We start from the raw sequence: 17254 nt of genomic DNA on the forward strand, positions 1-17254 counted from the left end.
ATGGCAAGGCTATAATAGCCTCGTAAAATTTTGAAGCAGGCAAATTTTCTCACTTATATTAAAAAGCGCTTGTTTGGCGCCTAAATTATTCATGAAAATGTACGTGCTCACAAGTTGTTCACGCGAAGAATAGGAAGATATTCGAAAATTGACTGCGAAAACCAAAACTGGTTTGTAAGAACAAGTACAGTCAATTACGTTAGAGTAAATTATTTTGGGCATTGCAATAATTCCCAGTACTTATTCAAGGGTTTTTGAATGTATAAAGCTTTATTAATTGCAAAAAAGAAACCAACAAATGACAAGGAAGAAATGTCATGTCAGTACTCTTAAGACATCAAAGCTCATGTGTGCAGCTGTTGCTGACCAAAAGAGAAGGAAGTCAAAGGCCCTGAAAAACGCTTTATTTTAGCATTAAATGTACATGTGCATCAGAATGAGTTTCTGTGGCACCCTTTCCTGAGCTGACGCCACGTCGAAAATCCTGCTCAGGGTGATGCTTCTCCAGCCCCCGAAAATTGCATACTAAAGCAAAGCAGTAAATCACAAGGCCACTCCTGTGTAAGGCATGTTCTTCTTGCTTCCTAATGACTTTCTCCTTTCTTTCCAGCCACCTGAAACAAAAGTTTATCATTGACCAGTTACTTTTAATTTTTCAGCACATCCATCCTTACTAGGTGATAGCAATTAGGAATCTTTCTTATGATGGGTGTGTAATTAGTGACGATTTGTTTTATATGTTATGATTCTTATTATGACCTTTCTTCATCTGTTACGGCAAGCTTGGCAACTTCGTTACGATGACTATCCATCAAGTGGCCACCAAGGAGGTTATATAAATCATCTGGAGTGGCAGTGCCTGCAGCCTAAGGAAGCGAGTGATGCCGCGGTGGCCATATTGCTAGAGGCAAAATAGGACGTGTCCCTAGCATAGGTGGCCACAGAATATGTGCAGGATTCAGTTGCACTTATAGTTCCACAATAAAAACTTGAGAAGAAACACCTTTCAGATTTATATCAGTTCACAATGGTGTGTTATCGAGGAGAAAAGGTTTCTGAATCCAGCTACTGCGACAGGCTTTTAGAAAAGCAAGCAGCAAGAGGCTTCTTCACTGTGTTAAATTACAAAATTAATTAAATTATGGGGTTTTCTGTGACAAAACCATGATCTGTTTATGAGGCACACCGTAGTGAGGGGGACTACGGAATACTTTGGACCACCAGGGGTTCTTCAACATGCACCTAAATTAAGTACATGAGTGTTTTCGCATTGTGGCCCCATCGAAATGCAGCCGCTGTGGCTAGGATTTGATCCCATGACCTCATACTTAGCAGCTCAACACCATAGCCACAAGCAACCATGGCGGGTGTTTGATTACAAATATACTATTCACCCTTGATTACCGCTGGTCGGCAAGAAACACTTTCAGCCAGCTTTTATAAAGATGTAGTACACTTTCCACCAGAAACTTCTGAACATACGTTGCGACCACAGTCTTCCTTTATTGGTTTATTGTATCCCTTACGAGTGCCATGACAGGGCTGTGGACATGTGGAGAAACTGCACTTTGTATTTTATATCTGCCACCAGTAGTTCCGAAAATGCTTTACTTTATTCGCAATACTCTATTAAGAGCCCTTCAATTTTTGCACAACACTGACAGATGGTTTTGTCAAGAAATGCGCAGCAAATTATGCATTTAGCATTCTGAAATACTTGATTTTTATATACTGAATTCAGAGGTTACGTCACTGAACTTGACAGTGGACATCCTCTTATAATTTGTATGCACCTACAGAAATTGGTACCACTCACCCATCGCGTCAAGAACATATGTTAATGTAACATACATGTTGCCCTGACCCAGTTGGAAGCCTTCAGATAGCAAAAATATCAGTCATGAATGCTACACAAACATATAGAAGCAGCCTAAAAAACATTTATTGACACTGGAGCTTTTCAAAAATGTATATAGGTTCACTACAAGCACAGTTCGGAACTTACATCTAGTGTCAATTGATTTCTACATAATACAAGCTTTGAAAGCAGTGCTACCACTCTTAATGTGCTTGATTAGATTTCTTAGTGATGCGAAGTACCCAAAACATTATAGAACTATGCAATCTTGCAACTGGAGTTAGTACAATGACCTTGAGTTCAAGCAATTATACAACAGGTTTTACTGGGAGTTGGCACATATTTGTGTATAAACAGGAAGCCAGTAAGACATGCAGAGGTGTAGAGAAGGGAAGTGGACTGGATTTCAATTTCAATTCCCATTATATACCAGATAGTTCTGGCTGGATGTGTGCTGCATTTGAAACCCTTCCATTTCTTTTGCATAAATCGAGCACTTGTCTTTCTTGCACACGTCCCACTGTTTTCCTTATTACAAACAAAGGCATTACGCAATATGTGCAAATCAAAAAAGAGAAACTTGTGGAAAATGCATACCATGTGCACAACCCGAGACAACAGGCACAATACATAATACCACACGCAGTGACGTGCCACCTCCTTATTGACATGCAAATGTTACATGTGTACATACAAACTGCTTCCTAATCGTTCTCAACTAAAGCAAACATGTGCACAATGTCTGGTCATGAGCAAACAACAAGAGCTTATGTTACAGCCAGAATGTTATACCAGGGGCATATACCTTACACGATTAGTATAGCCATGACCTGACAAGATGTTGTAATGCCCTTGGACAGCATGCCACAATGAATCAAACACTATCACAACTGCGTAGACTCAATCAGCATGACGAACACCCACCACACTGTGCTATGGTAGCTACGCCGGCTTGGGCTTCATTTTTGAAGAGCCAACTCCGCTCCTTAAGTCTAAGTATACAGTTGAACCCACTTATAACAATATTCAAGTGACATGAAAATTCCATTGTTATAACCGGGTTGCATGAAAAAATTGAAATAGAGGGATAGCAGAGCTGATGTGAGAAAACTATAATGGTGGGGAGGCCAGTGCCCCTCCCCACCACCTTCCTCCATCCGGCTGCAGATTGTGTTCACTCATTTAACTGCTTCCTGGGCGCTACGATTGCGTGCAACAAGCCGCAGCTGTCGACATTAAAAAATGGCACTGCTATAACAACTGCAAAGAGGGATCGCAGGCGGCAAGCGATATGCGAGCACTGCCGTGGCTGCCTGTCAGCTTGAGAAATCCAGAATAAATGCTCAAGCGAGATCGCCACAAGCATCTCGCTATGTGCTTCTCCATGGCTTGCACGAGAATTGGTATGAGGCCCGAACTTTGTCACAAGTGAGATTCTCTCTCAATAGGTGATGGGTCCACCTCAACTGTCCTGACATACTCTCAGCCCATGTACAACACCTCAGTGCTGCGTTTCACTGCTTTAAAGAGTTTATTTTGGTTTGGATGAGGGACACCTGCATCTCGGTGTCAGCCAACACTGTTTTCTTGAGCTCAAGCTCCTTGAAAGAAGTGGCAGCACGCTTCCTTTCCCATTCATTCCTCAATGCATAGGTCCTTTATGTTCTCGTCCTCCTTCCACCACGCGTGTGTCCCACGGACCATTTGAAGGATTCTCTTGGTCAGTTTTACAGTCAATGTAAGATTTTTTGGGCTCCCTAGGCCGCGAAAACTTCGAAAAGTCAGGCATTTCGAAAAAATGAATGCATGTCTTTTACTGCCCTTAAGGGCTCAAAATGCCACAGGCACATCCTAAAAAGCCTGCCAATGCACTTATTAGCCATATCGGTGCTCATATTGCGACATGAGATGGCGGGTAGATGCATGTATAATTAAGGAATACATACAGTGTCCCGTGACAATTGCGCCTTCCCACAGTTGTTATGCTTCAGCGCAATACTTTTGCCTATGCTTCACCGAGTAACATTTCTACATTGAGGCGAAGCTGACTTTTGGGACCAGGCATTATGCAACGCGCCGTGCTTTCCGAGCTTCAAAGCCAATATGGAGGATCACAACGGCAGAGTCAATGCCATTGCTGACAGCGGCGAATTCTTTCAATGAAAAACAAGACCCTGCAGGCAAAAAGCTTAATAGCAAATGTTGAAGCACCTAGGCCTAGCGTTTGTTGTGGTAGTCGCTACGACTGCCAGCGGATCTGCATGCGAGAGCGCCGGTTTAAAGCGGTGAGGTAATCAAAACGGCGGCAGTGGGGGGCTTTATTAATGCTATTTCGGATTAGTGGTCACAGCAAAAAATCAGGAAAGTCAGATGGCGAAGGGTTTTTGCGTCTGAAATTTCAGACGTTCTTATACATTGTCTCTATGGGGTACGTGGTGGTTCCATGAAGCCGTCTGAATTTTCGCGTGTCCAGAAAGTTGGTTATTGATTGTACACTGGAAACTCCTCCAGCCAACGAGATGGCATCAAATTGCGATTTCTTACGATCCCTCTGTTACTCAAGCCAGCACTGCCGTGACTTTTGTTTGCTTTCAATAAAATTACAGCTAATTTTCCCTGACAGAAGCACAAATTCCCTGAATTTTCCCAGATAATTCCCAGACTATTAAAAATCCCTGAGAATTCCCTGTTTTCCCGGTTGGTAGACACCCTGCATGTATTTATTATGTTCCCATTTGATGCGTCGCCATTCTGTAATGTCCTCGCATCTTACGATGCGTCTGAATGTGGCTGTCACGCAAACTGAGCAATGCCAAGGGAAACTTGCTCTCTTATGTTGCTACGAGGATAATGAATGTATGCATTGCAACATGGGATAGAAGCTTGCAATAAGTGATGAAGTTGGACAAGCCGGGCACTGCACAAGTATATCGGGAGAAAACGTGCACAGAGCAGTTGACAAAGCACCCGAAGAAGTGCACATGGGTAAAACCTAACGCACACTATGCACATGCACACTAGGCTAAATCCGTCGAGTGCAAGGCTTCAATTTGTTTTGGGGCTGGCAAGGGTTTTACAGGCGTTGCCGAATCGCCAATGTCTTTAGTCAGCTTCGCTGCAATAGAGCTGCATTCGGTGGTGAAGCATACACAAAATATTTCGGTGAAGTTCACCAAGAATGAAAAGGAGCCACAGTCACACAACGTTGTATGTGCCTTTTAATTATACACGCATGTATGCGCCGTACCCAGTCACAGCACGAGCACAGAGACATTTAATAACTATATTGGCAGTCATTCAGAGCTGTTTCTGATGTTGCCGTGATGACTGCAGCCTTCCTCACTGTTACAATTTTCTTCCACAGCCCCTTGAAAAACATATCAATGGGGTTCTACTACTGTATAAATATGTGGTCAAATGGCTGTACAGCAGTACCAGGGTGCAATTTCAGTAGCGAGTCTAGTCAGCCATCTGCTTACTGCCACCATCACAAGCTCCTCTCGTTTGTAAAGCAGACTATTGTTTATTCGAACTCCGAAGGGACTGGAAATGTATTAGAATAAGACACAGTTCAAACTAAGGAGAGCCCCTTTGAACATAATGCCCAATCAATTGTGCGGTACAGCACACAAAATCAAATTCGTCACTGGGCTCGCACTGAAAGTCTTATCTTTCCTCCATCAGCATGCGACATGTGCCAGAAGAATCCTAAGTTACCTAAAAGCACAAGTGCGATAAGATTGCGCCTCACATGCCGTTTGCTGTGGATGCGAGGATGAGCTGAGCTAAATGCACGCTCCTGCGTGCCCAGTGTTGGAGATGACATGATCAAGCACATGCTGGGAGAGAGAGTGAGGGAGGGCAAGGGATAGCATGCGTAGGAACATGATCAAGCACGTGCTAGGAGGGGGGGTAGGTGAGCACCCAGTAACATGATCAAGAGCAGACTATAGGGGCCCCTTCCTGTTTCTGTTAAGCCAGATGGGAAAACAGGGTGCACAACTGTACTCGTTAAGTCTCCGCTTTCTGCACATCCTCACCCAACTAGCGATGCATTAAACTTTTGCCGCTGGCTCAGGTTTCACTTAAAAGTGGTCCACGGGAGTGAGAAATTTTGTTCAAAATAACCACTGTGTACTTTCTGGAGTTGGAATTCAAGGGAGTTCTTCTTTAGCTAAACACGCAGGAGTTTCCTGGGACCAACAGAGCAGTTTGAATTATTGGAATTTCACTGTACATTGGCACTTCCAAGCTTAACCCAAAAAAATACAGGTAAAGAGCTGGAATGGCTTCACAAAGGCACGAGCAAGATTTTATGACGTTGTTATAGATTGACCCCTCAGAAATTGGCACAATTTTGAAAAAGCAATATCAACTTCTACTAAAAGAATATACTCAACACCGTAGTTACTTGATTTTAATAAAACTTTGCATTGTAGTACTTTGCATTTTTCATTTCTGGCTGTGAAAAATTGGGTGCACGGTACAATAAAGGATGCATTAGATGGATGCATTAGAATGCATTAGGATACAACATGACATATATACACACAGTGGATGCTTGCAAGTGTATACAAATGCATCATCAAACTTACTCGTTTGAAATCTCCCATGTTCGTAGCGTTGATTGGGCTGCCATAGATCACTAGGTAGTTGACACGCGTGGTTTCTGTTCCTGTCTGGTTGTCCTTGATAAAGATCTGAAAATGGTAATGGGATTACTACCGCTTCTCCTATCTGCATAAATAAAAATTTATACAGTGACACTAGGCAACAACATGAATTATCCACAGATCCTTCATAAGATCACCACATTGGTATGAAACAGTAGTGAGATAACCACATCACCCATCATCGCTTATCTTCTACCAGCCTTTAGAGACAGGGACACCAGAGAAAAACATTCCAACAGATCCCATCTGATGATGACTGCAGATGTTTGTGCTTTTAGCATTTAAGGAATGTAGTGACAGACTGTATTGCCATTGCCAAAATGCATTATGTATGATACATGTACAGCAGCCTGGCCTAGCCTGGCCTTTCTCTTGTCCTTCCCTCTGGATATGTTACGCCACCTAGCGGCGTGCCAGCAAAGTTCGTGATAACTCCTCTTTCTTTTGCATGGCAGCTAAGATGCATGGCGCACCACTGTATGCTAAGGTTGAGAATTAATCCTTCGCACCTCGTGGGCATTCATGACGCAGTCCTATGGTGTCAGGCTGCTGTGCTTGAGGAACAAATGCAACATGGCTTCGATTCTTCCCACCACTGGAGAAATTTTAAAGGGATACTGAACAAAACTTTTGCCGCAGAGATTTTTAGCTTAAACGAAAGCTTGGGTGCTGAAAATAATTGACACGACCTTGTTTTCAGGCAGAAATTAGTGCAAAATAATGAATTTAATGCATTTTTCACAAAATACCACGTCTAGCGGCTGTGCCGTGGGCTAGGGAGTGCTAGCCCAACAAAAAGTTCTGCTAGGGAGTGATGTTTCTGTGTTGTTGCTTGTGCCAGATACCAGCGTGCCAGCCATCGCTTGTGTCTCTCCACCCGCATGGATGGCAGCGAACAACGTTTCAACTGTACAGCAGTTGCTCATGGCAGCATACTTGTTTTCGTAAGCAGGGCTTATGCCCAAGTCTTCAACATTGCCATTTGGACTGTGTGCTGCTTTGTAATGCGATCAGTAAAGAACCTGGCACAATGCAGGAGGATACCTCTACGCTGCTGCACGCAAGGGTGTGAGAAAAGTATTGTTGGGTGAGACAAGACGTGTCGCACCTTTCCAGCAGAGCCAAAGCTTCGAAGGATATGGATTCACACTGCACGCCTACCGCAGCCAACATAACATAGGTGCAAAGAGCAAAGCGCGCGGACGTCAGACAAGTGCCAGCTGCACACCTCTATTGCTAAGATAGAATTTCATGCAATAATTAGCAGAAAGAACTCTGGCGCTTGTGTATACAGAAGCTGCAATGGGGAGCGCTCAGCCAGCATGGTAATTATGAGAATTACAGTCAACGTCAAATTTTTCTGACTCCCAAAGGACCCTGGAAACATTCGAAAAATCATAAGCATGCAGAAAACACAATTTTTTTTTGTATTTCTTGGATGGAAGGGGACAAGGATGGATTATCAGACTTGCACAACTCTGCCAATGCATCACTGCGGTGGCTCTGAAAAGAGCTGCTTATAAAAATAAAAAATTAAAATTCATCAACGGGTGCCGTCAATGTCGCCGGCGTTATCTTGAGCTGGGCCAAGACTACCTATTACTGCTTTAGCAGTGCGAAAAAATCGCTGATCCTCTTTTGCATGGTGTTCAGCTTGCACGCGATTATGTTTGCTTCAATTTCAGCCAGGGTCATATCGTCACTGTACACTGATCACAGCACCTTAAGTACTCAAGTCAACTCGGAGCTCGTCGGCTGAGCAGGCGGTGGCTCTTCATTTTCAGTGTCGGAGTCATCAAAATCCACCATCACTTGACGGACGATTTCATCATTGGTTAACTCTGCACAGAGTTTGAGATATGTATTTATCGGTGTCGGCGAATCCTTCAAAAGTTGTCCCTGGCTGGAATAGAAAAGTCAGTGGCGCGCAGGTCGTCGAACACAAAGTCTATGGAAGGAGATAGATAGTACACGGTGTCGTTCTCTCCTGGCGAGTCAGCTGTCTCGGTGCCAAGTGTGAAGCCAGCGTGGTGAAAGCAGTTGCAAAGCGTCTCTTGTGTAAAGTCTTCCACGAGTCTGCAAGCATGCCAACAGCCAACCTTAGGTCAATGGTGTAACTTTTACCACTGTCTACGCACAGCACTATGCGGTTGAGCACGCATGACCTGTAAAGAAGCTTTAGGTTGTGGATCACGCCTTGGTCTATCGGCTGCAGGAGTAATGTGGTGTTCGGCGGCAGAAATTCCACCTGTACAGCTTTTAGATCTTTGATGTGGTCATGCGCAGCAAAGTTGTCCACAAAGAGCAGAACTTTTTGATTCTGCTATTCGAACCTTCTGTACAACTTGCGAATGCACACTTCAAATAACTGCTGTGTTATCCAGGCTTTCTTATTAACCTCATACCGAAAATGTAGGGTTGTGCCCTTAAAACACCTTGGATTCTTTGATTATCGGAAGCTTCCTGCTGCCTGACATGTTGCCGCTAACGAGGATGGACAGCCGCTCTTTGCTGCGTTTGCCGCCATGGCAGAGGTCACCAGCAAATGCAAGCATCTTCTCTGGGAGCACTGTCTAGAACAATCCAGTTTCATCGCAGCGGAATATGTTCTCAGGCGCAAACTTCTGCAACAAAGAATGCAGCGTTACATTCTGATACTGCACGACAGCTGAATTGTCGACATGGCCGCTTTTGCTGCACATCTTATTGAAATTCAGGTCATTGCGATTCTTGAAATTTATGAGCCACTCATTGCTGAACTTGAAGTCCTCAATGTTCATTTGAAGCACAACAGCCTCTGCCTTTTGCTTCAAGACGTAACACGAGACTAGGATTCACTTAGCGATCATGGTATTTAGCCACACGAGGAGCGCTTCCTCAAGCTTTGGGTAAGCACCCCGACTCCCATTATATTTTTGGGCCCCGGTTGACTGTCTGGCCACTTCCAAGATCTTCAACTTGTTTTTCAGGAAACTTGAAACTGTTTGCTTTGAAATTACGAAGTCCTTGGCCACATCGGCTTGTCACTGGCTGCTTTCAACTTGCTTGATGATGGCCGCCTTCTTTTACATTGCCAGCCTACAGTAGGCATTTGTGGGGTTCGAGACTATGGGTGAAGATGACGAAGATGTAGTCGGCATCATCACTGTCACTGTCGAATCCACTCGATGAAAAGCACAGCCCCAAACAGCAGGAAGCTTTAAAGCAAACACTGAATAGAGCACACAGCAGCACAACACGATCACACGACCTATCACAAAGCTAGCCAAAAGCATTTCGATTAACACAAAAGGCTATGTCCATAGCTACGGCTGGCTACGGCTGCCTACGGATTCGCAAACCAATGGTTTGAGGTTTCAATACGATACAGTGGCCGTGGTGACGTGGGTGGCTACAGCTAGCTGATCAGCGTGCGAGCTTTGGGGTTTGAGGCTGCGATATAATCAAAATGGCAGTGATGAATGCTGCTTTGGACCTGCAGTTAGGGGAAAAAGGTCCGAAAAAGCGAACAGCAAAGAGTTTGAGCATCCGAAGTTTCACCCGGAAAATTGGACGTTGACTGCATATGGATTTGCCTAAACCTCGTCTTTCTGGCTGCAAATGGATTCATGACTTTGTAAACTTGTCATTTTCAACAAAATGCTGTGTGACAAATAACTAAATAAACATTACTGAAATTGTCCAACGGCGGGATTTGTACACAGCATCTCTAGCAGAGAAGTTCGATATTCAAACCATTGTGCCATGGGCGTATGCATCGACAAGTGACATATAACGCCCTTATGAATTTATCGCGCGCAAGCCAATGCCTTGAGACATTTGGCGCGTTTCGATTTCACCACCTCGACAAGTTGAACTGTCCCAATTAGTAACAATTGTGCACGTTTGTAGCATCTTCTGCACTTCGAAAAGTACAGACTAGTCTAAAATTCACGACAATGAAGGCATAAAAAATGTACCGCATTTACTTGAATCTAGGCTGCCCTTGATTCTAAGCCGACCCCCTAAAGTCCAATGTTAAAAAAAAAAAAAAAAAAAAAAAAAAAAAAGAGGAAAGGAAGTATTACCTCGACTGTAGGCCGAACAAAAAAAGCGAGGACAGCGTTCACAAACTGCAAACAGCATTTATTGAATCTGAACGAGCAGAGCTCATTCAATATCATCATCGCTGCTAGACTCGTCGCTGTGTTCCTTGTCACAGTCACCTTCAAACAGTTCACTATCTTCGGTATCATCAAGCGCATTAGATATGCTGCACTTTCTAAAGGCAGGCACAATAGAAGTACCTGGGATAAAGTCCCACGCTGCAGCTACCGAGCCCGCCAGCTGCGATAGCAATGCACATTTGATGCGGCCCGTTGCCATTAGCCTGTGGTCTTCGTCAGTCAACCAGTCCGTGTAATAATACTTTCGCAGACGATCCTTGAAAGGTTTGTTGATGCAGACATCAAGTGGCTGCAGCTGGCCCGTCATGCTGCCCAGTATGACAGCGAGGTCTGTGTTAGCTTGGGCGAGCGCAACCTTCACGTTGTCGGTCAAGTGCCCACGGTAAGAGTAAACGACAAGGAGCGAGTTCTTTGTCAAAAGGGCTCCGTCGCCACACAATCTTAACCAACTCTTCCACCATCGCACCCGTCATCCACCTGTTCTCATTTGCCCGCACAATGACATTTCCTGGGAAAGTTTCTTGAGCAGGCAGCGTCTTCCTTTTAAATATCATATAAGGAGGAGTTTATGCCCATCAGCTGTGCAGCACAGCATCACAGTTGCGTGCTGCTTCTCATAGCCCGCAGAGCGCACCTTCACCTCCTTAGCACCCTTTTCATTCACGGAGTACGCCACTGGCATATCAAAATACACAGCTGTGTGGTTGGCGTTGCCAATCTGCCCAAGGTTGTTGCCTGCCGCTTCTCTCTTTCGCAGCATGTAGCGCTGAAAAGCTATCAGCTTTTCTTCGAAATCACTTGGCAGCTGCTGGGTGATAGAAGTGCGATGTCGGAGGCTGAAGCCGAAGTACTTCATGAATTTCTGAAGCCAGCCCTGGCTGGCTTTGAAATCCTTTGGCGTTAGGCCTCGTTCCCTCAAAAGTTCCCTAGCTTTCGCTTGGAGCACTTCTGTTGTCACTGGAAGGGCAGCTGCTCTCTGTGTCCGAACAAAGTCGGCCAAAACTGTCTCCGCTTCGTGGTGACAGCCTTTCTTTGATCCGCTAAATGCCATCCTCGTTGCGGTGCATGAAAAAAGCTGCTGTCGTTGTCCCCTCTAACGACGGACATTTTTCTCGTCGACGCCGAAGTCCCGCCTGGCTTGGAGGTTCGACGATGCCTTTGCGGCTATCACAACTTTTCACTTGAAAGCGACACTGTAGTGGCATCTCCTGCTTGGTGCCATCGCGATAACACCATGCCGCACACCGACCCAGCTGACACGACACAGGTCAAAATGGCGACCTCGCTTGTGTACGGTTGGCTACTGGCACGGCTAGTAGCGGCTGCGATACCGACTTTTCTAGATGGCCCTAGCTATGCACCATATTTAGCAGTTTCAATGAAAAACTGGCGTGTTTTTTAAAATCCTCGAATCTAAGCTGACCCTAGAGTTCGGAATATAATTATTTAAAAAAAAAAGAACTATCGGCCTAGATTTTTAAACAAAGCCACCAGAACGTCTGAATCCACAAGCTCAAAGATCAGGCAAATCCATGCACTTCTCATCATTCCCATGGTGGCTGAATGATTGCAGCACCAGAGTTCCTTCTATTAATTATTGTTTAATTTAACCTCTATTTGTTCACCATAGAATCTGAGGAAGGAACGTCAATTTTGTAGAAAAGCTGACATAGATACCTTACGAAAAGTCCACACTACAGGTTATTTTCTTATGTCTGGCCTCAATATGCTGCTTGGCTCTCAACAATGCACGAACATTGTCAGTTCTTTTGCCCTTTATACTCACAGAGTGAAGCAAAAGTAATATTAACAAGTGATGAAGGGCAGATATGCCAGTATAGGAAGCATGACTACATCCTTAAAAAGATAATGGCATGCTCCTCCGATGTTACACTGTTACGCCTAACACACAGAAAGAACATTGGCCAATTTCATTCAGGAGAAAAGTAGGTGTGTGCACTACCTATGAGTGTTACACCTGCCTCATCACCCTTCTAAATAATTTGCATGCCTCAATTCAAGTGTGTGCCATCAGTGATGTACGCTCCATTGGATATATTGAAATGGTGGGACTGCGGAAAGCTAGGTGTACAGTCCACTTTAATTACAAGAACGAAGGAGTGACGAAGGCAGAGAATTAAGTCAACGGGAGGACAAGAACGGATGCAAGAGAAAGCAACACAAGGGTCAAGAGCTGACAGAACCCACAACATCCAATGGTGTAAAATAAAAGCTGGTACTACATTCAAACTCATTTATAATGATCACATTTTACTAAATTTACGATTTTCTGACCCTGCCTATTGAAACTGCATCCAGATATAACGAACATATTGAAAGGTGCCATGCTGTTATAAAAAACAGCACAAACCTTGTAGCGGTATAAAAGGAGGGTGCATGCGAAGTTCCGAAGCACGGAAGTGTGAACAAACTGGGCACACAGTGGCACGCCTCCTGGGCCCCTATAATGTAAAACTGTTCCCACCTGTTTTTATTACAATTTGGCCATTGGCCCTCCCTGATAGGTTAGAATGGTTCAGGTCAAGACCATATGGGCGGGTGCCACACCCATATGGGCAGAGCCCGAGCCATTTTGACCTATCACGGAGTGCTAATAGCCGATTTGGAATAAAAACAGATTGGAATAGCTTTACGTTACACCGACCCTGCTGCAGTCTAAATGCAACGAAGATACCACTAGCCACATGAGCAAGCAAAGGAGAAAGGGGAGAAAGCAAGCTTATGGTAGCACAATCAAGTGCACGCCATTGCCGCAGCAGGGGTCAAATTGGCGCATGTATCCTTTGCTAGCGTGGCTGAACGCATGCGTAGTCCGCACGCCCTGTTTTAGAGGTAATCTGCTCCATCTGCCATGACTGGGCAAGATGGAATGGCATGGCATCGTGTGCTGTGCTCCCATGTATTTAGTGCTGGAGTTTGCTTAACCACAAGTTTCGGAGCCATGTTGAAGTGAGAGATAAATGAAGCATTCGCTCCCTGCTGCTGGCGCTTTTCACGATAGTGTTGCCTCACTGTGCGTGACACTATCTGCCACGGGGGCGGAGTGGTTGCGAAAGCGTGGCTGGCTTTGCTTTGTACCGCCAATGTGAACATATCGCCGAGACGATATGAAACCGCATCTTTCGTTGCGAGTCTCAAGTTCGACAAAACAATAGTTTTTCCTCATCAAAGTTTGCTTTTTCCGGTTCACTGATAATTCCGAAAACATTGTGGCCCCTTTTGTGAAAGAAAAATCCATCAGTGACCGTGCTTATTTGCATAAAAGATAGAATTGCAATATAATGAAGCACATTGCTGATTTTAACAACTCTGTTATAGTAACAACATTTAACTGTATATCACAAGTCCTCAAAGATATAATGGCAGCGGCTGTGCTCATAGTTTCGAAATGGCATGTGATCGGAACTGTGCAGGCGCTATTTAAAAAGAGATACAACACTGTTTTTCCACTTCAGATGCCCTTTTTAACAATAACTTGCAGCTAGATGTGGGCAAGTACCGGAACAGGAATAAAGATACTGAAAATCTGATTTTAGGGCAATGTCGAATCATAACTGCCAATGCCAGCTTCATTTTCGTAAACTTTTCTGCATTTTTGGAGGGCGAGTTTACAGATAACGAACTGCTGATACGACCACTTCTCGTGGAACTATCGAGTTCATTACAAACTGGTTCAACTGTATGTCTGTCTGCTCAAGCTTTTATTTTTCTTGCACCGCCCTTATGACCCATTCACACTGGAAAATTTCCCATTAGAGACAGCATCGGCAACTGAAAAAATGACGTCAGGCAACGTCGTGTGACAGCAAAAATCTCTCGTTGTGGTGATCGGTCTGAGACCAATTTTCGTCGCTGGAAAGAGGTATTGCTTGTCGCAAACCAATCAGACCGTTGGATTACGACAGAGTGGACAGGATAGGCGTGGAAGCTGCTTGCATTAGCCATTTGCAAATGGCGCAGGCATTGCCAATCACATTTTTTGTAAGCGCAGTAAACCGTCGTTTGTAAACAGATGAGCCCCAGACCTCTTCACCTACCCTCGATCGCTTGCTCGGGCAGCAAGATTAAAGGATGTTGCTAAGTTTATAGTTTTATTCTGGGGGCTTATTCATGCCAAGTGAGCCAGCGACCCTTTCCATTGGTGCACTCTTTTACTCCAGGCTGCTGACGCATGTTATCAACTGCAAGCCGCGCTGCCATCATGGTGCTATGGAAGGTGCAACAGAACAGAAAAATTTTACTCCATGCTGCCTTCCGCATGCGTAAAGTTACCCTACCAAGACCCTATTGGCTCCCTCCTGTAGCTTGTGCAAAAGGGCCGTTCGCTACAGAGAAATTCGATCCTGATTTGGCTCGACTGCGATTGAAAGTGCGCCACGTGATACCCGTATTACATTTTGGTGGAGTCGTGCTATTTCAGCACTACTTTTTAGCTTTTGCGGAATAGTTGCTTTTATCGAATTACCACTTATGTCTTATTTTTTTCACCGTCCCATTCACTTCACTATAAATGAGGGCTCACTGTATATTTTCTGGTGTGTGCGTTTGCGAAGTGGTTTGAGTGAGGAGGAGTCTGCAAGACATGTGCACTGTGTAGTACATGGAAGTTTTGTGCATTAAAGGGACACTAAAGGCAAATACTAAGTTGACGTGAACTGCCTAAATACCATTACAGAAACCTCTCATTGCCTCGTTCGTGCCAAGAAAATACTTAGTTTTACGAGAAAGGTCCGAAGGGTCCGAATATCTTTTTCGAAGTTCAAATCTGCCGCCCTCCAAACGAGGGAGCGGTGACATTGCATACGCCATCATCACTCTTTGCGGCCGTCGGTGAGTAAAACAACATCCGACAGACGGCGGTACCGAGCCAAGGCACAGCGGTGGATTCCCTGCTGCAGCTGCTTTTTGGTCAAACGGCATAGACCGTTTGGGCATCCCGCAACATCACATGGAAAATCAATTCTCTCCTACTTGGAGTTTGTGCAAGTTTTGCGAGCCAGTAAAACCAGCGCAGCACTACGCGAAACCGAAACCTTCCGACCGCCTGCGTCATTGTCAAGGACAATTTCAATAAGTTCTTGTTCCAAAAAACGAAATAGAACTGGACAAGTTCACATTTTATTTCATTTTATAATATAATACAAGGATGCCTTATGCAACGAGTGGTTGAATACTAGCAACACAATTTAACTTCCACGCCTGTCTTGTGTGTTTCCTTCTTTGTCCCTTGTTGTTTGCGTGGTTACATGATTCATTCCAATATTAAGTGAGGAGTGCTTTTGTCATCGGGCAAGTACATGAATGTCCCAGGGGAGTCTCTAATCATGTCCTGCATTTACCTCAATTTCTGGATTATTAAGGCCCTGTTTGCTATAATACTGACATCTTAGGGATTCTCGAGCACTAATCTATCAATTTAGCTTGACTTAATATGTGGCTTTAGTGTCCCTTTAAAATAGTTGAGGGTTCAGCGCGCGTATGTGTGTGTGTTTGTTTGCAGTATTTATACGAGCTGAATCAGGCTTTCGCCATGACTATATGTAGCATTCTTTCTTTCTCTGTGCTGTAGCATTGGAGAGTAATATCGTTATCGTTCCTGCCCGTCGAAAAGTTAATTGGTCTGTGAACACAAATGCGACATAATATGTGCTGTGCATATCTAGGTATGATGCAATGCTGCCAGTGAGCATTACTGACGTCGTGCAGATAGTGCAGGACATCCGAGTGCAGTCATTTGCAGTCATCGAGTACAACCCTCTGTAGCTGCGAGCACAGCCAATGTAGTGTTTTGGCTAGCATGCTGTCATAGTAGCAACAGTGCAAGCGTTAGTGATGTTAAAGGGACTGACAAGCGATTATGATTAAACAAAAAGCTCAACCTAGGCAGTGTTTACACTTGCAGCAGTTGCTCCTAGAAGAGCATGGACATCTTGCAAGCAGAAGTTTTCAATCGGAGCAGCCTCTAAAAAAAGAAAGAGTCCCTCCTCAAGCAATGCTGAGAAGAGAGAGTGATGCCCATAGCCTGACTCACAAATTCTGAAAGCCACCCACAGTTCTGCTTTTACAGGAGTGAGCGCAACTGTGGTTAGCCACTTGTATTTCGACCTTTTCAACCCCCTTTGAAAATAAAAAGCTAGTACAATAAGTTTACGTTGTTGTATAGACCTTTCTCATATTCATACCACATTTTCCCCCAAGTACACGCCTACCTCATGGCTGGTATCATTATTCATGCCCGGTATCATTATACTGCCAATAGACGAGCCAAGCCAACTCATCGAAAACATCAAGCAAAGGCAGCGCCACTTTTCTACTCACTACAAATGAAGTCTTGTCTAGAAATCGTAAGTTAGAGAAGCTTAGAATAGAAGAAAGTGTACTGCATTTCAATACTAATAAAAAGACCAGGAATTGCATACACTAGCAGGCGATCATGTGATAGGTCACTTACGCATCTCTATGCTTTTGCCATGTGGCGCACCAAAAGTCATTTTTCGCGACATTCAGTGAAGAATTAAAAATATGAATCCATGTTT

At 44.4% G+C, this 17254-nt stretch overlaps 1 protein-coding gene across 2 annotated transcripts in view; it reads right to left on the reverse strand.

Annotated features, from left to right (window-relative positions):
- Positions 1-382: 382 nt before the first annotated feature.
- Txl (Thioredoxin-like) overlaps positions 383-17254 on the reverse strand; it is a 48680-nt gene continuing 31808 nt past the window's right edge. For both annotated transcript variants that reach the window (XM_050178259.2, XM_055070866.2), the window contains exons 7-8: positions 6454-6558; positions 383-614 (exon numbers count right to left, since the gene is read on the reverse strand). In XM_050178259.2, coding sequence (XP_050034216.1) covers positions 585-614; positions 6454-6558 — 135 coding nt within the window. In that variant the 3' untranslated portion in view covers positions 383-584. The remainder of the gene's footprint in view (positions 615-6453; positions 6559-17254) is intronic.

The sequence above is a fragment of the Dermacentor andersoni genome, chromosome 5, assembly GCF_023375885.2.
Source record: "Dermacentor andersoni chromosome 5, qqDerAnde1_hic_scaffold, whole genome shotgun sequence".
Taxonomy (NCBI): domain Eukaryota; kingdom Metazoa; phylum Arthropoda; class Arachnida; order Ixodida; family Ixodidae; genus Dermacentor; species Dermacentor andersoni.